We start from the raw sequence: 26,620 nt of genomic DNA on the forward strand, positions 1-26,620 counted from the left end.
GCAGCGAAGACTGCCATCCCTACTACACCTCACTTTCTGTGGCTCAGTGACCCTGGGTTGTGATGGCAGCGTAACCCAAACTACAGACGCTCCCTGCGGGAAGCTTGGCCAGCCCCCTCCAACGAGACTCGTGCGAGAGAGAAGTAAACACCCGTGGGCTGAGTGACTGAGCTTTTCAGTTGTTACCACAGCATGGCAGCATCCGGATCTTAAGCTAGAATATTCTTGGGTCAGCAGAGGATGAGAATTGTCTCTTAGCAAAGCGCGGCCTACATATGAGCGCATGCTTCCTTCTCTCCTGGACCAGCGAGCTCTTGCATCAGTGTACTGGCCTTCCCAGAAATGGTGTTTGACCTCTATGCCCTGGGAGGTCGAGACCTGGAAGAAGCCCTTAGCCTTTGTTCCGTCCACACTTCCCTTCTACAGAGCTCCTGGAGTCAAGTATTAAGCACCTGGTACTTCACTCTGTGATCTACTTGAGACGACAAGGACACACAAGACCTGGGGCCAAATGAGACATCAGGTTTCATTGCGGCTGGGCTCTGCAGAGAGCCCCAAATGCTTCACGCGTCGGAGGGAGAAACTCCCACGCGGAGTTGCTGCACAGTTAGGTTTGAGGGGTACTACTGCTGAGCCCCTGCCTTGGCTGACACGAAGTCAAAGTTTAAGCTGGTGAGTTTGTTTCCCAAATGCTAATGGATGGGCGGGCAGCATCAGAATCATCTGGACACTTAAAACCAATACATATGCATATGCCCATCTTCCCTGGAGACTTTGATTCTCAGCCGACCCGGGGTGGATTCCAGCTTTATAAAACAGCCGTCCTGTTGAACACTACATCAAAAACTTATGATGTACAATATGCTGGCTAACCGAACATAATAAATACAAAACAATAAAACCCAGCCATCCCCACCCCAAGTGATTGTGACGAATAACAAGTGATTGCTGACAAAGGGAATGTCGTGTTTATTTCACGTTATTTCAATGAAATCAAGGAGTTGCTAGTGTTCTCTTTGTGGGATCTGCCAACGTGAGAAAACGCTTACCTGCCACGGGAGGTATTGATGGGCCGTGACTGGTGTGACTCAGGATCTCACCAGAATGCAATGTGAGATGCAAACTTTCTTACCTTGTGAGACTTGCTCACCTGTCTCCCACTAAGAGCTTGATTTTCTGCCTGAAGAGCAGAGTTTTCAAACTGTGGGTTAGAACCTATTCTTGGGTTATAAGAACCGTTGAGCAGGATGCAAGCAGTATTAAAAAAATTGAATAGTCCAAGGGTGCTGGGGTTGGGAAGAATGCGTGACAGATGTTAGGGATAAGTGTGGTTCTGGAAAACTTGTGTGGGTGGGTGTGTTGTGCTTTGGGTTGCCATGTATTTCTTACTATGTGTCATGGCACAAAATGTCTGTAAGTCTCCGCTGCACAGCAGAAATCAACCATGACCCTGATTTACTTGGGGCAGCTCCTGTCTCCTCTTTCAGAAGAGTGATAGAAGTCACCGGGGAGGGCAGAATGTCATACACAAGTACTTCCGGGAGGCTACCTGGAAAGTAATAGAAAACCAATTTGTACATGATCCCATAGCCTGGGGAGATAAATCAATCTCAGGAAGTTTTACCCATAGCAGCCGACTCAGCCCACCGCACCTGTCACCTGGGGACAGCTGGGTTTATCCGGAGCCCAATCTGACTGAATTTCAGTTTCCCTTTCCTTGAAAGAGGGATAATGGCCCCCATTGACTACTACTATTGTGGGAAAGACCAAACTGGTGTCGGGGGGAAGACTCTATCCAATAAAGGAGGAGCCCCAAAGCATGGGCCCAGCCATGGCTTCTCCTGGTGGTTTGGTGGGTATGCTGTTCTCAGGGCAGGAAGGGCAAGGCCGTACTCAGGTCAGGTCTAGGTAACGTGGGAATTAGAGAGGGCATGTACGAGAGCATAGACCAGGTAAACCTGACGTCAAGTGGCCTTTCTTCCTCCAGCCTCTTGGCAGGAACCCTGAGGTCTGATCTTTCACAGTTCACTGGTCTTACTCAGTGACCTAGAAGAGAACAGGCAGCGGAGCCAACAGGATGAGGGGACAAGCTCCCAGAGCATCTCGTGTGCAGCCCTCGTGGTGACAGGTGACTTCTTGCGAGGGGCCTTGGGGGGCAGCGGTGGGGGGCTGTCCCTGGGGCTGCTACTTTTGGAGCAAGCCTGCTACCCTCTTCTCAGTGGGAAGAGCAGAGGAGGAGGATGGGAGAAAAGCAGGTCTTAAAGAACATCACTGAAGGGTCCGGGGTGAAAGATTCCAGTGGACCCAAAGCCCCCCTACCCCCTGTTTCCAAGTGTGCCCTTTACAGCAAAGGCCCTGAATGGGTTGAGAGAGGTCCTGGCCACTGCTGCCACTTCCGTGTTTAAAGCACTCACAATATTCAGGAATGAAAAAAACTGCCAAGAATGCAAAGAAGGAATTTTAAAATGCAACCCAGGCCTGTTTCAAGTTGCACGTGAACATCTTTAATCCCGTTGCTGAGCTCTGTGGCTGCCCCTAGGACTTCCTCAGGCCGCACGGGCAGGGGCAACAAAAGGGCAAGCCCACTAGCCCCTTCCTCCACCACCCGCCCCGCCAGGATCCGTTTGCTTAAGAGCCAGTTTCGGCTGCCTTTGCTGCTTGGAAGGGATCAAAACTCACTCTCTCTTTAGCTGGGGTTTCCCAGGATTGCGGTCCTCAAAATTCTGGGTGCATGAGCCTCACACAGAGAGCCCGGATTAGTCTTAGCTTTGGTCTTAACATTAGTCTTAGCTCCGCCTGCAGCACTTCACATCTAGCAGGTTCGAGGTGGAGCCCCAGAGTCTGCGATGAGTCTCCCCACCCCCACCTCGCCATGCTGGGATGCCGATGGAGGCAGACCACACTTCGAGAGGCTTTGGGAGGCTGGCCAGGGAGGGGAGGTTTGCACCCACCAGCCGTGGGCCTCTCCCTCCCAGCTTTGGGGCTGAGCACCCAGAGTGAGGTGGGACGCCTGCCGTCCTGTGCTCTATTAGGGCAGGGCTGGGCCCTGACGTTGGCTGGTTTTCATAAAGAGACCTCAGACATCTGCTCCCCACTAAGTCCTAAGGCAGACAAAGAGGAGATAACAGCTAATCGAAACTCAACACACTTTGTAGAAGCTTTTTCTGCACCAAAAAAAAGAACAACAAAAAACCCACAAAAAACCTCAAAAGAACAAAAAATTTAAAAAAGTAAAACAGGTAGAAAATCCAAGGTCATTAGCGCCGCCCAGGGCTTCATTCTGGGCAAAGACCTTGACGGTAAATCTGCTCTGGTTCCCCAGCCACAGATTCCTGACCCTGGCCCAGTCGCCTCATCCAGTTCTCCTCCCCTCCCCCGCCCTCCACCCCCACCTCCACCTGGAGCTATTCTGGCATTTTCTTCCCTTCAGGATTCTCACGGTAGCCCACACAAGGTATAAGGTTGAACAAAGACATTTATTTGTAAAACCGATTCCCAATGGAGGAGAGGTTGTATCCATGGAAAGTAAACCGCTGATCATTCGGAGGACCCCATGCATACATCAGTGAGACCAGGGGCAGAACCAGACAGTGCGGCTGCAGACACCTGGGAGCTACCAATCCCCCGACAGAAAAGCAAAATGTCCTTTCCGCTCCAGAACACGGATGTACCAAGATGTCCTGTGAGAAGGCAGTTTGGTCTGACATCCACGGTGAAGTGATCAGGGAACAATGGAGGGAGCCTTTTTTTCTATTCTGTGTGGCTTGTTTGCTTCCCACAGATCCCCGGCTAAAAGCTTAAGTGGTCCTCCGCCCTCCAGAGGGAGGGGCAGTGTCAAAGCCCCGGGCCTCCTCACATGCCCATCCTTATGCTCTGAATGATCTGAAAGATAGCTGAAAGAGGAAAACAAGACAGCTCAGGTACCAGGCAGCACGCAGCTGGAAACCCCAGCCCACAGCGAGCCCCCTCCTGCTGACCCCCGGGCCCTGGACGTGCGAGCGTACAGCTGATTAGATATTTCCTAACAAGGAGTTAAGTTAACAAGAGGTCAGTGAACTTCTTTAAAAAGGCAGCCTGGCTCTGTCTGCTGATGGGTGCCTCGGGGATTTATGGATAACTCCTGCTAATTCCATCAGGAGCGAAGGCCAGAGTTCCCTCAGGCGCCGAGAGCTTCCCCCCCGCCACCCATTCCCCAGAAGTGTTCGGTGGCCACTGGGGAGAAGGGGACAGGGCTTTCCATACGGGCACTGCACTCATTTCACAGGTCAGTGAGGCTGCCTTTTCCAAACGGCAGTGACCTGGAAAACAAGCAGCCCCTGAGCTGGGAGCCAGGGCCAGGTGCTTGGAGCAGATGCGACAGGCGCGGGGCCCCTGGATGCCAGGAGCCCTCCGTGCAAGATCTCCCGGCTGCCTGCACACTTCTGCAAGGCTGCGAGCTCTCATCCCCAGTGACACTGGCTTTATTCCGTGGGGGTGGGGAGCCTGGAAGCCCGCAGAGAACTCCGGGCACCCTTGCTTGTTTGGCCAAGGGCTGGTTCGACAGCTCCCCCAGCCTGGTGCTATCGTGGTCAAATGCGTTCCAGGAAAGCCAGGCCCCAGCTTCTATTTTACACCCTCTCCAGAGGGCAATGGCGGTCAGTCTTGGTGAGGATGGCGGGAAGGATGGACACGGCAGCTACCATGTGTGGCAGGATTTTTTTCTGAGGGAGGCTGGGTATCCTTTCACTGAATCATGTCTAAACACAGAATAAACAGGAATGCAGCTGAGTGGCCACAGGAACACAGGCCCTCCAGAACACTCAGGAAACAAGTCGTTGGCGTTTCATCATCTAACGTTAGTGAGCACGCGCTGTGCGCCAAGCACTGTGCTTCGGGTGCGCAAAGACCAGTAACACACAGGGCCTTGGGCGATCTTTCTTGGACAGCTAGATTCGAAGGAGAGATAAAGCATGGATGCTTTTTTTTTTTTCTAAAAAAAAACCAAAACCAAAACCCTGCACACGTCATCACTACTCTCCTGAACGGGATGTATACCAAACATGACAGAATATTAAGTTTTCATAGACGTTCAGCGGGACCCTAATGAAAACAGTCATTGATTGGACTCTGTTGTAATATTGCCGTGGAGTCTACGGGAGGTGTCGCCTCCGACACCAGAACAGCTCCGGCCGGGTGCGCTGGGCTCATTTCTGCTTCTGTTTTGTTTCATTAGATGATCTCCACTCACCTCTCTGCTGTTACAACACCAACCTGCGGTGGGCCCTCTTCTATTATGATGTTGCCACAGACCCAGTGGAACACAGAGGCTGTTGGGATTACATGGAAAATTAAAGCGAGCCCATTCTGTGCAAAGGTCGGAGGGGCTCTTCTCCAGATCCAGCCAAGGAGTGAATTCAAAAACTTGTGATACTTAATTCTGCTTGTGCTCAGAGGTTTCCTTGGCTGTTTCTGGGTTTGGGGATGGGTCTTGATGGGAGAAGTTGCCACATGGGGGAGAAAGTACCTGATGGAAATGGATAAGCTCCCAGAAATGGCGGGCACGTCTGTCCTCCCCTCCCAAGGCTGACAAGGAATATAAGTTAAACAAACATTCTGTCTTCCAGCTCAACAGGAGTGCTGGGAGGCAGCTGTGTATTCAACAATGTTAGGGAAAAACTATTTACATCTCCCATGCCTCATGTTTTGGTCTTGGGATTGGGGCAACATCCCTAATCTTGACAAACAAGTTTACAGTGGAATGTTAGGGTCAGATGGAACCAGGTCTTCACTGAATGGCTGTGCGACTGGGGGAATAATTTAACCTTTTCGAGACTGTTTCCTCTTGGGTAAAACGAGGACCATGGTGCTTGCCACGCTGTTACAGGGATTCATTGATGCGACATAGACAAAGGCTCCGCGCACGTGGAGGACGCGATGCACTGGCGCTGTGGCTGATGTTACCATGCCTACGGTAACGACCGCCTCTTCACGCATGTGCAGGAGGACCCGAGCTCAAGCACCACGTGCTATCCGCCACTCTCTACAGGTGTGCATTTTGGGAAATTCCCAAACAGTTCTGAGCCCTGATTTCTCTATTTGTACACCTGTAGATAATATGGATCTCAAAGGACTGCAAGGGAGAAATATCATGACATCAGCAAAAAATCTGTGCACCATGAAATGCTCAAAAATGGTATTTCTCCCTTAATTTAATCCTTCGAGAAGAAATGGAGGTCAACAAATCGGAAACACTCTGTGCGTGAAGTCCATAGGGCCCCATCAGGTTAATTCATGACTTTAAGAGTGCTAGGTAATGATAAAACCACTCAATTCTGTTTAAGGACCTGTTGCAAATTACTCTGAAGAATCTTAGACAAAATTCTCTTGTTTCAGTTCACTTGTATTAAAACAACTTACCAGTTACTGAATTTGCTTTACAACTAATTAAAGATCACTGACCCTACGGGATCCACGAAGTAACATGTGAAAATCTGATGGTCCTTGACATGTTTACAGGTGACTCTTCAAAATTGAACCCGCTGGAGAAATGACTTTGAATAAAGTTTATTTTAAACTCACCATTTGCCTCCACCTTCAAGATAATGGAGAGATGGTTGTGTTTCTTATTCCTTTTCCAGTTGCGTTAAGTCTCTAAGAAGCCTTCCACATTCTATGCCAATTACGTTAATTGTACTTCTGTGTGGCTGCCAGTAATGACCCGCCGAATAACCCCGGGCTTCCAAATGCTGACTTTGCGAGGCAGCGAACAGGAAGGGAGCCAACAGTGGGTTCCAAGTGGGAAAGGAAGTGGGGAGTCTGGAGCCTGACAAGTTAATAACTTAACAGTGGGTGAACAAAGCTGAGAAAACAGCTGAGCAGGCTGTAGCAAAGGGGCTGAGGGTAAGCCAGACAGCAGGGAGGAGAGATGCCAAGAAAAGGAGGGATGGCGGGCATTCCAGGTCAGGGCATCTGGCCTCAGGCAGGTCACTGAGGTTCAAAAAAATCCAGGCTAGAGCAGGAGCCGCGGAATCCCGGAGCCTCTGCCCTCTGCAACCTGTTTTGCTTCCCGATCTTCGGTAGGTGACGTTGGACGGTCACGTCTCTCTTTTATTTAACCATATCCCCTTGCAATGAAATCCTCAGTCTTTCGCAGGCAAGAGCCATTCACACCCAACAATTAAATGAACCAGAACGATCCTCCTGACTCCACATCTGCCAACACTCCCCTCTACAACCTTCCGCCCTACAACCTCTTCTAGAAGGTTGCTTCTGCTCACTTACTCCCTTCCCTTCCCGACAACCCCCACCGCAGTCTTCAGTCTAGCTTCTGCTCTCTTCAGTCCACTGAAATACCTCTTGCTAAAGCCACAAAGCTCCCTCCGTGTCACTTAATCCAGTGGGCATTTTCCAGCTGCCTCTTATCTTCCTTCCCTACTAGCCGTTGTCGAGAACTCCCTTCAGCCCTCTATTCCCTTGGCCTCTGGGACACTGTATTCCCCTGGCTTCTAGTTTTCTCCCTTGTCTTTGGCTCTTCACACTACATGGGTTCAACAGGGGTCATTCTAAATCCACCTGACCAGTAAACAAGAATAATATTCCTCCTCAATGAGCATTCTGGCTTTCTTCTATTCACTACATTCTTTCTCCCTGGGCGACCTCACCCTGGCCCACAATTTTAGTTGCCACTTAGCTTTTGATGACTCACCTATGTGTCCTGCCAGCCCTGACTTCTCCTCAGAGCTTCAGACCCACATCTTCCACCATCTAATGGAGATCCACACATAGGTGGCTCAAAGACACTTCAAACACATCAGGACCTTGTCATGATCTCTTCCCACCGCCAAACTTAGGATCATTATCCTCCATCTTGCAGGGAAACCCAAAATGCCAGAGTCCTTCTTGACACCTCCAACCAATGCCCAAGACCTGTGGACTTTACCTAAGGATTTTGCGATTGTGCACCTTTCTTTCCATGCATCCGGCAACCCCCCTAGTGCAAGTTCCTGCCATCTTTCCCCAGACCCCTGCGATGCCCTCCAACAGGTCTACTCTTGCTCCTCTTCGGTCCTTGCTCCATACTGTAGCTAGAACTATTCTTTAAATGAAAACAGGTAAGATCGTGTCATCCATGTGTTTAAAGCACACCAAAAGCTTCCTATTGCCCAATCCTTGTTGAGACCTCCATGACCTTCGTATCCCGGCCCTATCAACCTCTCCGGCCGCATCTTGTATTACTCCCCTCTCTTGCGGTAATTCCTCGTGTTTTCAAAAGCTCTCTGCTCTTACTGCAGGGCTTTTGCACATGCCATGCTTTCTGTCTGAAAGACTTCTCCCACCCTGCCCTATTGCCTAGTTTTCCTTTCTAATCCAAAAGTTTTATCTGCAGAGAGGCCTTCTTTGACCATCTGAAGCAAGAGTTCTCAAAGCTGCATGTGTACGATAGTCTCCCGAGGATGTGTGAAAACAGAGGCTGGACCCCACCTCCAGAGTTTCTAACCCAGTGCGTCCAGAGTGGGAGATGAGCATGTGTATTTCTAACCAGGTCACAGGTGATGCTGAGGCTGCTGGTCTAGGGACCCCACTTGGAGAACCACTTACCCAGAGGATACTAGCACTTTGTGTTATATGCTTTCACATATTACATGCCTCTCCTTCAAACTCTGTCAGGGCTGAAATTTCACATGTTTCAGCATGACCACTTGGTGAACTCATCTTGCTTCCACACTAGGTTGTGAGCTCCAGGAAAGCAGGAACCTTGGATGATTTTTTTTTTAAGATTTATTTATTTATTTGAGAGAGAGAGAATGCAAGTGGGGGGGTTACAGAGGGGAAAGAATACCCAAGCAGACTCCTGCTGAGCGTGAAGGCTGACATAGGGCTCGATCCCAGGACCCTGAGATCATGACCTGAGCCAAAACCAAGAGTTGGATGCTTAACCGACTCAGCAAACCAGGCACCCTGGGACCTTGGATGATTTTGCTCCCGACTATACCTCTGGGCCTAGCTCAGCTCCAGGCACATAGTAGTTCCTCAGTAAATATTTATTGGAGGAACAAAAGGTGAATAATTGCAAAAAGCATGGAGGAAAACGCATATTAAAAACCTCAAACAATTATTTTGTGAACCAAGAGTCAACATCAAATGACTACTTTTAAATTCCAATGTTGTAAGAGCCCAGTCTTTGAAGGAGAAGGAAAATCATGAAAGACCATAAACTCCTTAAGTCCTGAGACTGTGTCATCCCACCCCTCTCTTACCCTGGGACTGAACTACCCCCGCTAATTGGGAGTGCCAGAAGGACACGGGGATGACAGGAAGGGATCCCCCAGGAAACTGTCGGACAGCTAGAGAGGAGGCTGCCAGAGGGCTGCCTGCCAGATAGCAGGAAGCTTCAGAAGGCTACTTGTATTGAAAATAAGGTTGATGATAAGCGAGATTGAGAGAGTTACTGAGAAGAGAGATTGAGACAGGCCAGAAGAATATCTTTAGGAGGATAAGACAACCCTAGAAATGACATAATTTTGATTATTTTTCATTTAAAAAAATGGGAAAAAAAGCTGGTAAGAAAACCTACAGGGTCTGTGAAAGACAAGTAGAAATGTCAAGAAATAAGACATTGCAAAGGTGAGTCATTAAGCTCTCAGGAAGAGTCAGCACAAAGAGAGTCAAAAGCAGGATACTATTCCCAGCAGCATTTCCTGGTAGCTTCTCCACAGACGGAGAAGAGGGAAGATAGAGAGAGGTCCAGGGTGCTACGTGAGGGCAGAAAGGCACTGTGGAAAGAAGGGATATTATTAGCAAAGAATGGGATGCCCTCTATCCCCAGTAAAATGGCAGACAGCAGAAACGCTCTTCTGAGCGGCAGACCATACACGAACCCAAATGCTCCATGAGGCGCAGGGCAGAGGGCGGCACAGTGTGAGGGAGGTCGCAGGTCACCTCGTGGGAGCCAGTGGCAGATGAGACATCTTTTCCAGAGTGTCCATCTCAGATCCAGAGTCAGGAGTTCTTGAGCAGAGGAATGTCCTCAGTCCATCCTCGGTGGTGAAACGGAAGGCCTCCTCCAGGCCTGCTCTGTCCCTCAAACACCCTGCTGGCCAGTCAGTCTCAGGGGGTGTGACAACCACCTTGGGTGTCACAATTTCCAGATCATTCTGGAGGTGTCCAAGAAAGGCCAGTGTTTATTGGTTGACCCGCAGACATGGTGAATTCAAATCTGTCCTGGAGCAAAGTCCAGAAAAGAGTAAGGTGATGGAGGGCCGGGTAGCCCTGTCAGCAAGCAGCCCGTGGCTGGGTCAAGGTTTTATCCACCTGGGAGCAGACCGAGGATGGCTGTGCATCTGGAACCTCTGGCAGGGAAAGCAGGAGATGTTGCAACAGGAGCTGTTTTCAAAATGCAGTTGTACGCTAAAGGCCCAAGGTTGGTGGAAAACTTCCGCTTGGTTGTACTTTGGGGGGAAGTGGTGAGAGAGAAGGCAGGCGGGGTAATAGGAAGTGGATGGGTTTAGAGTTCAGGTTTGGGTAACAGCTCTCTCACTCTTTAGCTGTGGGACGCGGCTGATTTCCTCCGTAAGCCTCAGTTTCATGACCAGGAAAAAGGAGCACCAAAGCTTTTTTGTAGGGATTACGTGGCGAGAAGACAAAGGTACACATAGGGCCTCGTGTTATAATAAGGACTCAGGAAATGGTAGCCAAGACAGTTGTAAAGAATTCTTTCTAGAAATAGAGAAGAGGCTCGAGCTGCCCCAGCAGAGGTGACACCACCGACCTCTGGCTGACAAACCTGTCCCCCACCTGTCCAGTGGGGGGCTGGCTCTGCCACAGCCTCCTCAGGACCTCAGAGCTGTCGATCCCAGTACAAGTTTTCTTACCATAATGAAGCAAAGTCACTAGAAAGATCCAAATGTTCTCTTTCCTTCTCTGTAAGCGTTCAGAATCTTGGTCAGAACCTTGCCTGGGAGGCTGAGAGGTGGGGAGATAGTGTGACTAAGGGTCATCAACATAAGGACCCTAACAACAAGCTCCTAAGGTCCTAGGAGTTAGAGACCATCCCCATGTCTTTTAAGAATGGGAGAACCAAGGCTTAGAATGGGCGGAAGTTGAACAAGGCCACATGGCTAGTAGGCGGCAGAGCCAGGTTTCAAACTCAGGGAGCCTGGTCCCAGAGCTGGCACACACGTGACTTGGCCCTTTCCCTTCTCCACACCGTTCTGAGCAAAAGCAGCCAGTCCTAGGGAGGGTAGGGGTATTGCCCCTTCCGGAAATGGAGAGGCCTTATGTAAAGGGAGACAGTTGGACCACCTGAAACATGAGGCAGGGGGAAGAGGAGGGGCTCAGGCCCAGCCAAGAACAGCTCAGGGAAGCACTTCTTCATAGCGGTTCTGAGTAGGCTGTCCTGAAACACGGACCTGTCCGTGACATGCTCTCACCAACCCCCGCCCTGCGCCCACAGGCAGGCTGGGTCCCTGGAGGATTCAGGAGAGTATAGTCTGTTAAGTGACAGACAAAGGGAATGTGTCTGCCCAGAAACAGTGCAGCTACTGACAATTCATGTGCCAATAAACCCAGCAGGCCCTTTGCTGAGAGCCAATAGCTCTGTCATGGCAGAGGCCAGTGCTGGGCCAGAGGCAGTTTCCTATTTGATGGGCAAAGAGGGTCCAGACGTCTCCTCCCTTCCTGGGATGAAAAACTCAGAATATCCAACAACATAGGAAGTACCCCCTACATACGTGCACACACATACACAGTCACACACACACAAATGCACACACAAACATACACACAGACACACACAGATCCCACTTCAACAAGAACAGCTGCTCTTTCATTTATTTCTAACGTTTGAACAAAGTTCAGCTGCTCTTTTTTTTTTAAAGGCTAAAACCCACTAGTCTAGATGTTTTCTTCTTCAAATACACTTAATTTTTTTCTGCTTATAAAAGTAATATATGCTCATTGACAAAACTGGGAAATAGAGAAAAGTCCGAGGGAAATAACAGTCATTGGTTAATCCTATTACCCGAGAGGTTTCCCTTTGATGGGGGATATAAGCTCATCAGTTTCAAGAATACCCAGGCTTCTGTAGCCATTAAAATTCTCATAATCTCTAATTAGGAAATGAATATCAGGCTTGGCCAGAGCGAGAGGAATAAAATTGAAATTAGAAATACGTGAGGGAGAAATAGTCTGAGGGAGGGACCGGGGCATGGCCGGTGCGTAAGAGTTCCCCTCTGGGAATCAAGGGATCATGGGAATGAGATGACGACTCCATGAATCCAGTGGAAACCTCAGTGAGGGGCGAGGACAGAGAAGGGTACGGCCATGTTGCACGGAGCGCCATCTCAGTCTGCTGCTGTCAACGTGGTTTCACACCAGGGCTCAGAAAACGTACGTAGTGCCTCAGGGTCACAAGATGTGTGTAGACGCTGACTAAGCAACCAAACTGTCTGAACAGCCAACACGTCACGGAAAAGATCTAATTTCACTGAATCCAGGAGCCCTTCTAGTCAAAGAGGACAGCTAAACATGCTGAAGACAGTTGTCCTTTCCACACTGTGGCCCCAATGTTAGAAAATTCTCGTCCAGGGATGGCAGAGATGAGCACGGGCCCCTGCTGTCCGTACCAGGTTTATGGCGGACATGACTGGTCAGCTGCAGTGTACTTTCCCCCAGAGCTTGGTGTGGCCTCCGAACCCTTCCCAGTAAAGCCCTTAAAATTGCTGACGACAAAGGGGAGAGGACAACCCCGGGGGCGAGGGCTCTGGGTTGCAAGCAGCGGTGACTAGCTTCACTAATGGTCTGGGGCAGCGCACCAGGACCGCAAGTGTCTCCCAGAGATAGCAGCCGGCCTATCTGGACGACATCTCTGCCGCCTCAGACAGACATTCTGGGTCACGCTTGTCTCTGAGTCTCCAGATAAAAAACAAGCACTCCTCAGAAGCTATCACACCGTTCTCAGGGCAGCAGGTCTGCCACCGGGGACCGGGACAGCCAGGACGAGCTGCTTATCTGGAAAGAGGCCCCACCGCCTGCAGAAATGGAAGATAATGTTTTTATAAACTGGGGAGAGAAAAACCCAGCAAAGTCTCTAAGGGGGGAGGTGCTTGAGTGCTTTGGGCTTCAGTGTGCGTCTGGGATCCTTGGAAAGTAAAGACAAACGCGAGCAGTTACAAAGGCCCAAGCAAAACAAAGTCCCAGGCCAAGACCTGAACAAGAAAATTTCTGGCCTATTTGGAATAATCCTCTGAGGAGACTCAAAACAGGTATTTGGCTTTCTGAGAAACAGGTTTTAGATTTCTGACAGCATGTATATAGTATGAATAACAATAGAGCTGGTTACCAAATTAAATAAAACAAAGAACAGTCTGGCCCTGAGATGTCCTATCTGGAGAATACTGTGTCTCAAAAGCACACGCTGTTCCCAAAGCTTTTGTACTTCACAAAGAAAACTTGTAGGGCAGAACAGTGGTGCATTCAGCTTGCGTTAAGGAAATGCAACTTATATTTTATTTCTGATATTCAACTTACAGTACAAACCCCTATTCATTGATTTCTGCACGTGGGTGCTTCCCTTTTCCTGTGCGGGGAGGTCTGAAAGATTTTGGTGCTTTATCATGGGAACAGCACCGCACGCACCCGAATGTTATCACTTAAATTGCTGACACATCCTTGGAGTGGAGAGGCAGGGCCTACTGCTTTCTGAAAGATCCAGACCGACGCAAGTGGCTGAGCCTGGAAGGAGGAAAGGCATACGGAAGCCAAGCCCTCCTTCTGTGGCACCCCAGTCCCATCCACAGCACCACTCCTCCCCACCACGGCTACCTACAGTGAGGGCGTTGACAGAAGCTGCAGGATTCACGTTTGCTGTGGGTGGAGGGGCTGCTATTATCCCTCTCTGATCAATAAGGAAATCGATACAGAGAGTAAATCATGTGTCCAAAGCTGTCCAGCAGATAGTGAATGTAGGCTTTGAACCTACATCTGGCACATTCCAGAACCATCCCCCCTTGCCGAGGCCTCTTCACCTCTTATCCTGTTACCACCAATTGGTCAGGTTTCAAAGAAGTGTCTTGCCCAAGAGCCCTTTTGCAATCATGGAAAGTGGAAATCTACTCACTCTGAAGAGGGGTGTATTTAGAGAGCCTCTTCCAACTGCAGCTCTACGGGACAATGTATTAGACGTTACAACCGTGTGCCTGGACTCCGGGCAGCCCCAGGAGCTCTGGCGCGCTTATCTGATCTCCTGCTGGGGGGTGAGCGTTGGCGGGGTGCGTGTTTGTGCCAGGGGACTCTGGGCGCCTGCGCTCTGTACCCTCCCCACTCTCCTGACTCCTCTCCCTTCCTTTTCATTATCTTGCTCTTATCAGCACCGCAGGCATGAGAGGCATGTGTGGAGAATGAGGAAGGCCGTAGCAAAGAAGCCGAGAAGCAAGGGGTCAAGACTGCTGTGACACACAGCTCCCCATAGTTAAAGGGTCCGGGAACCTCCTGGAGGTTTGGGAATTTGTTTTTCCACATAAAATGGAGTAAGGGTGGCCAATAAGAGAGCACCTACTTAAATGCCGACATCTTCCCAGTCTTAATCCTCTCCCACAGTCTAGCTAAGAAAACAGATAAGATGTGCACTCCTCATTACTCGCCTGATCTGAATATTTATTTATCCTAGGTATACCGACACTACTTCTAAAAAGAGCACTTTGCCCGACCAACCATCATTAGAAAAGTGGGTTAACAGAGTGAGGTAGTGAGAGCAAGTCTTTCAAGAGAATCAGATCAATGATCAGCGCCTTCATTCATCTTCGAAGATTCCGTAAGTTTCCTGTATAAAAATATACAAACTATGAACCACCAGCCACGTGGACTCAGAACACTGACCGGGAGCTTGAATCAGCCCAACACTGAGAAGGCTCATGACCCGAAGCAGAGGACCTGACGGCCGGCCCGGCTGGACTTGGCAGAAATCGCCCTCTTTTCACATGCAGAGAACACACCAGCTGCAACCCTCGGGAGGAGAAACTCCAGAGGGACCGGGGCTCTGCAAGTCGAACAGAATCCTGACTCATCCCGGGGAGGTGGCAACAGGGACAGACCTAAAGGAGTTATTGTGTTTTTTATGACATGTTTGGATAGAGAAGAACACGTACAAAGATAGAAGGAGGGCACAGTACCAAGGACAAGTTGAGAAGAGTGACACATTTCTGTGAGAACAGTGCCTGGCTTGAGCTGAGGCTTGCAAAAAAAAAAAAAAAAAAAAAAAAAAATGAAGGTGGTGGTAGTGGGTTATTTTTAGTTATGATTAAAAACTAGACTTAGGAATCATGGTAGCATGTTAAGGGAACACAGAGAAAGTAAGATGTCCCAATCCCTGACTAGCCTCGCTAAAAAGGCAACACGGTCTTGACTAGAAAGATGAAAAACAGCCTCAATGGAAGAGCACGGGACCTGAAGGAGGGTGGGGGGCTGTGTCCTCTTAGCCACTTGAAATCCGCATCTCAGGGCTCTGCAGCCTCCCATCCCAGGCCCCAGGACAAACCCACAGAAAGGATAACAGAGCCGATGTATTTAATCCCTGAAAAAACAACTGGAGGCTGGGAGGGCTCCAAAAGATTGTTGTCAGCAGATGTCCCAATTCACCCAGGGGGAAAAGACACCGTTCCCACTATACAGACCAACAGCCTGGCAAGATTGTAATTAAAATGTAATTTAGAGAAGGTTTTTAAGCCCTTCGAAAAGGATGGGTATTGAGAACGAACACAGGTTTGAGAAAAACAGACCAAATCACTTTATTGACTTAACCGCCCCCCCCCCAATGGGCCAGCTAATAATGCAGGCAGGTAACGTATATCTTGACATCAAAAAAGAAAACAATATTGGCTGTGTATCTGTTTAGTCCCTGACAACCCCGGCTGCGGGATGACTGGGCTCCTGGCTCCCTACAGCGGGGCTTTGGCCGTTCTGGAGCCTGGCATACCATCTCAAGCTGTTTGTCCTTCATCACTCAGTGCAAGCGGCACGTCCTCTGGGAAGCTTCCTCCTCTGCCCAGGATCGTTTAGAAGTCCCCGCTCTAGTCTGGTGGCTTGCGTCCTCCCGCATTCACATGTTGGAATCCTAGTGTCTAACGGGACGGGACGGTGGTGGAAGGGAGGGGCTTTGGGAGGTGATCAGGTCATGAGGGGGGAGTCCTCCCGAATGGGATCAGTGCTCCCATGAAAGAGACCCCACAGAGCTCCCTAGCCCTTCTGCCACGTGAGGACACCACATGGAGGTACAAGGAGAGGTCTGTGACCGGGAAGGGGGCCCTCACCCGGCCATGCGGGCACCCCAGTCTGACTTCCTGCCTCCAGAACGCTGAGCAATACGTTTCTGCTGTTTACAAGCCACCGAGTCTGTGGCATTTTGTTACAGCAGCCTGAACAGACTAAGACAATCCCTTCTCCGTGTCCACCAAGCACGCTGGGCACGCTGCTATGGCAGAGCTCTCCCCCCAGGTACGACAGACAGCTTCCATCTCTGCCTCCCTCCGGGCCTGCAGGCTCCTGAAGGCGTTTGTGCTCCCAAAGTCCGGCACCGTGCCAGGCACACGGGGGACCCACAACACGTGGTGATTGTTTGCACCAGTTTTGCAGAGAGGTTCAAGGTCAACCTGAAGGGAGTTGTTGCTCACTGCATTCCGTAGGCTTCTCCAGGTCTAGACTTGATCAGTGACTTGGAGGAATAGTATACTTTCAGAGACTATAAAGCTGGCCGAGGAAGATGATTAGATAAAAGGCTCAAGGTTCACGATCGAACAGTGTACAGGCTGGCCATAAAGCCTGCAAATGCAGATTACTCTTTTTTTTTAAAGATTTTATTTATTTATATGACAGAGAGACAGCCAGTGAGAGAGGGAACATAGCAGGGGAGTGGGAGAGAAAGAAGCAGGCTCCCAGCGGAGAAGCCCGATGTGGGGCTCGATCCCGGAACGCCAGGATCACTCCCTGAGCCCGAGGCAGACGCTTAACGACTGCGCTACCCAGGCGCCCCCAGATTACTTTTTTATATAGATTTCTTTTTCTTGATAGTTGTGTGGCATGCTAAAGGCGTATTTTGTTTGTTTTGTTTTGGGGTGAAAATCAGAGACAGATCACCTGAGACAATGCGCAACAGAGGAATATGCAGGTGCCGATGGAAATGTGGCATTAATGCACCATATTCCTTGCAATTTTGTACGGTGCTCTGAGCTACGCACTGCTCGTGAAGGGGATACACTGCCCAGATCATGTGAGGTCACCGACCACATGGTACAGTATAATGTAAGATCGGCAAGCCGTTCATTATGTCTGTTCTTCTGTTTCTACTCTTCGTGGCTACTCTGCAGAAAATCAACTGACAACCAACAATAAAATTTTAATAGAAATATTCATGAAGCTTTATATGAGGTCTCAAAAAAGTCAACTGGCTGTCTACAGCATGGGGACCATCTGGCTTCATTTATCCATCCGCACCCCCTTGAATCCATCCAACCACACTAAGCGCTCGCTGGGTGCTAAATACAAGAAGGCACAGATTTAGTGGGCAATAAACACTGCCTTCCCTGAGCTGGTGGCACTAGAGGAAAATGGATAATAAGTAAGCAAACGAAATAATTTCATATGTCGATGAGGACTCTGAATACAATGAAACAATGTACGATGGGGATGAGGGACAACTTTGGATTGGGGGCAGCTGTGGAGACGCATCTCTGAAGCCGGAAGGACATTTATATAAAGAAGAGCCTGGTGGTGCTGGGTTGGTCATTAGCTCGAAGTGAGTCTAGGATGTGCTGTGACTGTTGAAAATGAACTGAAGCTCGGTTAATAGGAGCAGAGCGATGAGATCAAGGGCAGTGACAGTCCTACTGCCTCTGTAACAGTCACACCATTTCTAGACCCACTACCCCGGATGCAAATGCTATATATTTTAAGAGAGTCATGGAGTGTATCCAGAAGAGGGGTCTAGAAAACACATGAGGTGAGGTTGAGAGAAGGTGGGGAGTTTAGTTTGCAGTTTAAACTCATCTTTAAAATAGCCGAAGATTCAAGATGTCCAGAAGAGAATGAGCCCATGCCTTGCGGTTTTAGGAGTTCACACCTGAACTGCTGAGAAGACAGCACAGTGTAGCTCAAAAGAGGGGAGATGTCTCTAACCGAATTAGCGCTTTACAGAAATGGGAGAGGCTTTCTGAAGCAGCGAGCCCTCCACCCCAGAAGTGTTCGAGTAGAGACTGGGTAACCTCTGTTAAAGATAAGGGACCCCCACGTTGGGTAAAAGATTCCCTTCGAGTCACATCCTTGGGAATGGGGTACAGTTTTGTTTCTTTGGGTGAGAGATCTTGGAAACCTCGGAAGGCCTGCCTTGTTAGAAGTGACCTCACTTCCCCTCACTTACCACTGTTTTCAAGACCCAACCCGTGGGGACCAGGAATTACTCCCAATAACAGGTCAACTAGAAACAAACGCACGATCCTTTGCTCAAGCCTCCCCTGAGTGCGTGTGTGCTTGCACGTGAGTGTAAGCAACGCTCTCTGCCCTCACCACCTTCCAGTATGAGGTGACTGTACGTTGAGGCTCAGGTCAAAGGCTCAGTTCTATCCAGGAGCTCTAAGTGGTATTTCCTCTTAAGGCAGAAAGCCTCTCCCTTTCTCTGGAATCTGGATCTATCTTGGGCAGACAGGTGCTCCTGTTCTAACTGCCCTTTTTAGGCTATGTTTAACTGAACACTCAAGCGTACACAGACAATTGAATCGCTCAGGGTAATCGCGTTACGAGCAGGACTTGATAGTACATCAGTTCTGTCTCTACTCGTATTTGCTCCGCTGGACTAGAGACCAAATCAAACCTGCTAAGATGAGGGCTTCAGGCAGTGATTAACTTCAATCCCAGACCAATATATTTTTTTATCTATTTACTTGGGAAGCGTGTTTTTGAAGGACAGAGAGGAACATGGGCTGTGAGATCAGCAAAAAACCCATACCTGAGCCACAGACGACAAACACAAACAGTGCCAACAGCCATGGTCCCACGGGGTATTTCTCTTCCTGTGGCCTCTGAAAGGGAATGGGGGAAGTAAGATTAGGTTCAGTGATTCAGGAAACTTTTGTGGGCGATTACTAGACGCTTCTAAAGGCAGGGGATGCCACGGTGAGTCAGACGGATCCAGTCTCAATGCCTGGTGGATGGATGAAAAAAGCCAATTGTAAAGGGTCCAGATAGGTATGAAAAGATTCGTCAATACTCCTGTAACTCAGTGAACTCGGTGTTGAAGTCACACTGTAGGCCAGGCTCTCTCCCAGGCAATCGACAGCCCGTCTCCACCACTCACAGCTGCGCGCAAGGCAAATTATCATCTCCACTTTGTAGCTGGGAGACGGACGCCCGAAGTTTGTTCACTTGAGCAAGGGCTGGGATGGAGGTCTGCCCCAGTAGAGAACCTGGGTGTTTTCCATGAATAGAGTCATCTTTCATTCCCCGAATCTGTGGATTCCAAGTAAGGTCACAGAACAGCCACTTTCTCAAAACCTTCTACGTGCCAAAAAAAATTGGCAAGTCGGTGCCGTGGAAATCCTTGGACTGGCCAAAGCACCGCAGGACCGTGAGTGGATACGCGAAGGAAGCAGCATTTTGTAATAAAGCTCCTGAACCTCAGCAAAGCTTGCCCTTGGGCGAAATCTCCGCGTTCCCTGGGGAGTGGAAGGGCACTCTGGTGCCCACACGAACCCAGAGCCCTGCGCACCTCTGCTCCCCTCAAACCGGTAGCACAGACGTAGTAAGAACGACCATCCACAACCCCTCTGGGTCTCTTTGCAGGCAGGGCTTGGTCCTTAAAATCTAATCGATCAATGGAAAAACTATTTTTGGATAGAAGCATCTAAAAAAAGTGGTGAATTTCTCAAATAAAAAGGGAGAAGTTGGCGTGAAAAAAATAAAGAACTCCCTAACGTTTCCTTTGTGTGTGAGCCAAAACCAAGCCATCACCAATGTAAATTAGAGAACTCATTTTATGGTCGCTAAGGCAACAATGCTCCGGTTCTCAGCGCACCTGTTACATTCTGAGAGAGCCTCCTCTCCTCTACCTCAAGTGGGCTCACTGACCACTCCTATTTCGCCGTGTGCTTTTTCTTGATGGCACCTATCACAGCTTGTATCTGTTTACTGTCATGATGCCGTGGGTGCTGTCTGTCACTCCGCCAGACTATGGACTCAGAGGGCAGGCACCGTGTCTCTTTCCCGTGACAATGCACAGCAGAGCCTGGCAGAGGGCTTAAACATAGCAGGTGCTTAATACGTGGTCACCGAAGAATGAATAAGCATACAAACTTCATTAAATTTGATTTCTTAGGTCAAGTAGAGTAGAGACAGGGTCTAGGAAGGATATCGTCTTTTTTTAAATACATACTTCCTAACTGGTGATAGGGTTGTCCCTGCCTCTCTCTTACTAGGGAAGTACAGGTTAAATTGCTAATGGCAGGTAGACGCTTAGATGAAAACCCCTCAGTGCTCTGTCCTTGACGAGCTTGTGTCTAACACCGCTCCTGCAGGAACCAAGCACACTGCAAGGGAACAGGTGGCCTCTCTGGACCAGACAAGGACGAAATCAGTCTTACGCAGCTGCATAACTGTACCCAGGACTGTTCCCGCGTCGTTCTTGGGCCCTTAACACCAGATCAAGGGCAGATCAAGTAAACAATCGAGATATGAAATAAAGTGACCCGAACAGAGTGTGGCACTTACCCCTCCCCACCCTCTTTCACTAGCGCCCTAACGATCTGTCACAGCTGACCAGAAACCAGCTCTGTTGCTCTCATCCCATGGACGCCATATAAAAAGTTCACTTAGCTCTATCTCCAGCGAAGCCAACAAGTGGATTCAGGAGCCTTGTAAATGAATTACTGGTCTAGCGCGGATACCAAATGGAGTCCATTATTTTTCCTTTGCAGGAAACACATATTATCAACAGGCAGAGCTCGGACTATATAACACAAAAATCTGTTGGATGACATTTTCCAGTGAATCAATATTCTCTGGGGATTTTCAGAGCTCACGAACAGCAATATATCCTTTTTCTGAGCGCTTAAAATTCCTCTTTTTTGGAAGCAGGACCCAGCACAATCCCATTGGAACAATGTGCCTAATCCTGAATCCATCGCTGGGAAAGGTAAGAAAAGCAGTAGAATCCTGCAAATGACACGGTTCATTTCAAGCAGGAGTTTGCTACTTCCTGAGGCTTCGGAATGTCAGGGGCTGGCTTTCCCTGTGATTATATACCAGCAGGGTAACTCCGAACTCAGAAATTTAAATCCCCTTCGTTCTGGAGAAGTTACTACTGTGTAATCACAAAATGATTATTCTATTTCTTTGTTTCCTGGATTTATCCAAGATAAATCTGGGAGAATAATATTCACTCCACAGCCATTAGCTAAGGAAATACTGAAGGATCTGCATAGAACTGAAGGGGTTTATTTCTGAATGATTATTCCGAATTTACAGTTAGAATCTGTTCATATGTCCCCAATTTCATCCGGAACAGGTTATCCCTTGCAAGTTACTTCGTTCAAAGTACAATTGTGTTTGATCTGTAATTAGGAAAATGAGATTTAGGGTTTAAAGTGAAAGAAAATTTCATTTTTCTTTTTGGACACTCCATTTACAATAAAGTTAACCAAAGAGCCCTTCTAACCACCTGACAATAAACAGAGATCATGGCTTGGTTTGGAAAACTTTCATTACAAATGTAATAGGGCCATTTGAACACCCTCATAGGTGCCAGGCACTTCTGAGGAGCCCACTCCATGGTCTATCAGAACCTATTAAAATTCACTCACATCATAGATTAAACAAATCTGAATGTAGCTCTGAAAGTTTAGTTGAGTTGAAATGAAGGTAAGTACATTTTCTAGGTATTTAAGCGTTTTCCTCCAATTTTTAAATTTTCTTTTATTTTGAAGACAGTAACTTTTTCTTTCCCCTAGGTCTCAAACACCTTCTAATGGCCTTGAAAAGCTAGAGGTGGAAGACATTGAGTTTACCAAGCCTAATGGATATATTGGCTCTGCAGATCAGTTCCCAAGTTGCTACTTTTGCAGGTGATACTTGCCAACTGAGTTCAGTTAATAACTTTCTCAGTTCTTTAGTTTTTCTTTTTTTTTTTAAGATTTTATTTATTTATTTGACAGAGAGAGAGAGACAGGTAGCGAGAGAGGAAACACAAGCAGGGGGAGTGGGAGAGGAAGAAGCAGGCTCCCAGTGGAGGACCCTGATGTGGGGCTCGATCCCAGGACCCCGGCATCACACCCTGAGCCGAAGGCAGACGCTCAACGACTGAGCCACCCAGGCACCCATCAGTTCTTTAGTTTCTTGGTCCATTAAAAAGAACCACACACCTAGAGATTCTCAGTACATCAGCTAAGCTGTATGATATCTAGGACGAAGTGATCTCCTAGGAATATAAAACCCCGAGTGCTTTAACATCAATTAAAATTTGTTTTTCAAGGTCAATTTGGACAGCAAGGTATGTTTTTGTGAGTAAAAGCAAATAGGGAAAACAGATCTATGTGCAAAGTGGTTCTGATTCAATGGCATATTTGCGTTTTACTGCTCAGTCACAGCGACATGATCTAACACCCAATGAGAGACCGTCAAGCGTAGCTTAAGTCTGGAGCTGTGTATGAAGCTCTGGATCCAGCGGAGTTGGAACCTAAGACTTCTCTGCCATAGTACTGCTCAGTTTTGTAGGAATTCTGCTGTGTTGATTGCAGCGCTAGCTTTTTGCTCACTCAAATCCGCATCATTTCTTTGGCTAACAGGAGTCGCCTCATCAGGTCTGCAAGCTTTTCCAGCCAAACCCCAAGCTTCAGCTGGACTTTGGTTAAGTGTCTAGGATAAAAGATTCCAGGCGCCTTGGCTCACAGACTTGGAGACCAACACTGCCCAACAACTCATCCCAGGCATGTCTCTGAATGTGCAAAATCACGGGCCTGGCATTTTCTCTTGAAGATACTCTGCTTTGCTAAAAGAACCCCCTGTGCATAAGGCCCAGATTTTATTTTAAAGTCCAGTTATAAAAGCTTTAATCTAGTCTCCGAAGTTCTGGATCATACCATCAGGATGAGCCAGAACTCACAGCGTGAACAAGAGTAATGTTGCATTTAAACTTCAGCCCAGTGGTGAGAGGCCTCACTAGGGAAGAGGCAAAGGGGAGAAAGGAGGATGGAGGGAAACATGGGTCTGAACCTCATTTCGCACTTTGAGCCCTTCTAACTTATACAAACCCACTACAAAGGGCTGGAGAGAAAACCTTATCCTTGTGGGTGTCTGTTGAGGGTGAAGCTCAGGGGTCAAAGCCCGGAAGGAGGTTTTGATAAGAGGCGTCCATTTACCTATTCATTCATTCATTCATTCATTCACCAAACGTTCTAGCACCTACTGGGTTCCGAGCCCCTTGTCACGCAGTTGGTCTAACTATTCCCTAGGGATGTGACTTTCCGTTTTTCCCAGAGACAAAGGCCCCATTCTCTCCTGGGGAGGCTCGGTGGTAGCCCCAGCAGCCACTCCCAGAGGGGCCACCACCACCCCGGCCCTCGCCGCCCACCGGAGCACCGCGAGGTCCTCTCGTCCCCGAGCCGGGCTCTCAGCGCCCACTCTGCGGGACCCGGCGGGAGGGGCGGGCGGGGGCCGGGGCCGGGGAGCGGGGCGGCGGGGCCCTGCGCCTGCCACCCGCCCGGCCGGCCCCGCCCCAGCCCGCCCTGCCCCGCTCGGCCCGGTCGGCGCCGCCCCCGCCTTACCAGGGTTTTGGCTACGTTCCCCCTCTGGGTGATGTTTTTGCTGTGCTTCTCGTTGGCCATCCGGATCCGCTGTTTGGCCACCATGGCTTGGGCTCGAGGAAAAGCTCTCGATTCCCACCTGCAAGAATCCCCCCGCGTTAGACCCCCGACAGGGCCGCGCGTCCCGCCCGCTGCGGGCGCTGCAGGTGGTAAGGCGCGGCCCCCGAGTCCCGCGCGCCCCGCTCCCCTGCCCCCAATGAGCCGGCTCCAGAGAGAGGCCAGAGCCCGGACGGAAGTAATCTTTCATCTCAGGAAACCCTCTCCTACTTCCTCGCCATCCTTCCGGTCCCCCCTGCTACCTAACCAGCGCGGCCCCGAGGCTGGCGCTGCCGCGCGTCCTCCCCGCACTGGGCGGCCAGAGCGCAGCACGCGGAGCCGCTCGGCCCGGGCCCCAGCCGCCGGGTCGGGATCCCGGGACCGAACGCGGCGGGGCCGAGGGTTCCGGCGGGCCCCCGGCTTTGTGCGCTCATAGGGGCGGGGGGCGCCACTGCTCCGGGACTCCAGGGCCGGTGACCCACCGAGGCCCGGGGCCCGGATTGGAGCGGCCGCGCTTTAAGCCAGGTCGTGCGGTTTCCCCTGCACCGCTGACTCCAGGCCGAGAGTGCACTGGAGACGGCGGCTGGTGGGCCTAGGGGGGTCCTCAAAAGACAAGTAGAACCAGGGCAAGGCTGGGCCCATGCTGTTGGGGGACAGTCCAGAGAATCTCCCCTCAGGTGTTTGGAGACGGGCCCTGCGCGAGGGAAACCCATTGCAGGACCTTTCTCAAGTACTGCAGAAAGGGCTGGAACTTCCCGAGGATGGGATAAGTGGGATGGAGTTGGGGTAGGTCATCTTGCCTGGGTAGCTAAGGGGTTTACGAGGAGGAGGACTGCCAGCAACCCATCTGAGTGGAAAGTGGAGGAAGGTTGCGGGGCTGAAGCCCAGCCAGATTTGACCATCACTACCCTAAGTTGGGTGGCTTTGACCGGCTTTGGCTCCCCACCGGCCTGGGGCAATTTGAACCTCCTCCAGCCACTCTTGTCCCGAGGGATGTGAACTGGGCGTTCCTTGCACTAGAGGCATAAAAACTGGAGTGTATGTGACTCACAGACCCTGGTGTCAGGGCCCTACACATGGCTTCTTCCGGGGCAAGGGGAAGGGGTTCAGTCCCTCACTTTTCCTTGTGCTGCATGACTTAAAGTGAGCTCTTAGAAGCTCAGAAGAGTGGAGAAGGGAAACATCAGCCTGGAAGATTTGGGGCGGTGGGAAACGGTGGGGAACAACTGGGGTATTAGACTTTCGCTACCGCACCCTGGGCCTTCCCTTGCAGGTATCCATAGGGTTCTGTGTGGATAGAATTTCCTGATGTCAGTAGGAATTTAGAGAGAGCTCCTTCTTGCTTTCAAGGGCTCTTTACTAAGCTTGTCCTCACCCTCCTCCCCATATGCCGTCGTTCACACTTTAATATAGACGGTCTGGGGGCTGCTTTTGGTAACCCAGAAGAAGACAGAATCCACCCAGCATCGTTTAGTAAGTCTGGGTCATTACTTGTTCTACTCTGAAGGTCGGTTAAGTTTCCAAACTAGTTTCCACCAACATCACCACCACTATTACAGGACCACAAACCAAGCAGGCCCATTTTAAGCAAGACTTGTGCCTTTAGTAATGATTAGCTCTTTCGGTGGGGAGAACAGAGAGGGCCACCCCTGCCTCCGGGACACGTGCTGAGCCTTGCCACAGTATGAGGCCCGGAAAGTGCCTCTCCCTGAGTCACCTTTCTCAGGTCTTGCCCAAGTGCCTGGTAGAAGGTGGATTCCTGCCTGAGTTGAGTAGAGGCCTGACTCTGAGGAACAGTAAGGGAAAGATACATAGATGGTTGTCCCTTTGGGCCTGCCAGCAGAAACGTGTTCTTAACGGAGAGAAGCCTGCCTTCCCACAGGCTCAGGTGAGCCCTCCATTCAGTAAAAAGTTCTTTCTTGACCCCTGATTCCTGCTTGATAGTGGCTAATTTTACTCCTTTTTCTGGCTACGCTTCACTTTTACATCATTTTAAATTTGTTCGTTTTAATTATACATAGCCTGAGTACTCAGCAGTCGACATGCAAACAGAAACAGGGTATACAGTGAAAACTAAAGGTTTTTCTCTGCCTCCCTCACTAATAATGCCCATGGGTCCTAGGTTACCCTTCCAGTGTGTTTTATTCATATGTATAGCTGCCGGCATATTTCCTTTCTAAAAACAAGCAAAATCATACTATACAAAGTACGCTGTCACTCACTCCTCTCTCTTACTTTATTGACCATGCTATCACACCTACTTATAATTCATTTCTGCTTTTTCACACGTGCATAATAGCCCTTCGCGTGATTATACAGAATATATTGAATTATTGCTAGACAGTTACTTGCAGTGTGTATGTGCGTGTGTGTTTGCCTACAGTGCTTCGGTGCACGTCCCTACACATCTGCCTTTATGTGCTTGCGCAAGAGACAGCTGCGAGGGACATTGTGGCACCTTTTTAAGTCCCTTGGTAGAGAGGATGATGCTGGTTTGGGACGAGCCCACCTGCCGTGACTTCCTCTTTACCCGTCCATCCCATACCTGCCCTTTGCCCTCTGTAGGCAGGCCTGCCGGGTAGATTTCAGGCCTATTTCTTGCCTGAACATCAGCATTATTAGCCAGGAGAGGTTTTTCCCTTCCACCTTGGATTCTGTCCCTTCCTCTACTTGGCCTTCTGCCTGACATGAACTGGAAGTTGAGCTGGCTCATCCCAGAGGCCTTTCTGCAGGGAGGCTGGGGCCAGGGCCTGAAGCCGTGTCCCTGG

The 26,620-nt window shown here is 49.7% G+C and overlaps 1 protein-coding gene across 1 annotated transcript; it reads right to left on the bottom strand.

Annotated features, from left to right (window-relative positions):
- Positions 1 to 3,515: 3,515 nt before the first annotated feature.
- Positions 3,516 to 23,886, bottom strand: SERP2 (stress associated endoplasmic reticulum protein family member 2). The gene is made up of 3 exons (XM_040623031.1): positions 23,778 to 23,886; positions 18,971 to 19,043; positions 3,516 to 3,893 (listed from the first exon to the last, which is right to left on the bottom strand). The coding sequence occupies exons 1-3, from the start codon at positions 23,859 to 23,861 to the stop codon at positions 3,853 to 3,855; spliced, it is 198 nt and encodes a 65-aa protein (XP_040478965.1). The 5' UTR covers positions 23,862 to 23,886; the 3' UTR covers positions 3,516 to 3,852.
- Between the last annotated feature and the right edge of the window lie 2,734 nt (positions 23,887 to 26,620).

This window comes from Ursus maritimus, unplaced genomic scaffold, assembly GCF_017311325.1.
Source record: "Ursus maritimus isolate PB19 unplaced genomic scaffold, ASM1731132v1 scaffold_10, whole genome shotgun sequence".
Taxonomy (NCBI): domain Eukaryota; kingdom Metazoa; phylum Chordata; class Mammalia; order Carnivora; family Ursidae; genus Ursus; species Ursus maritimus.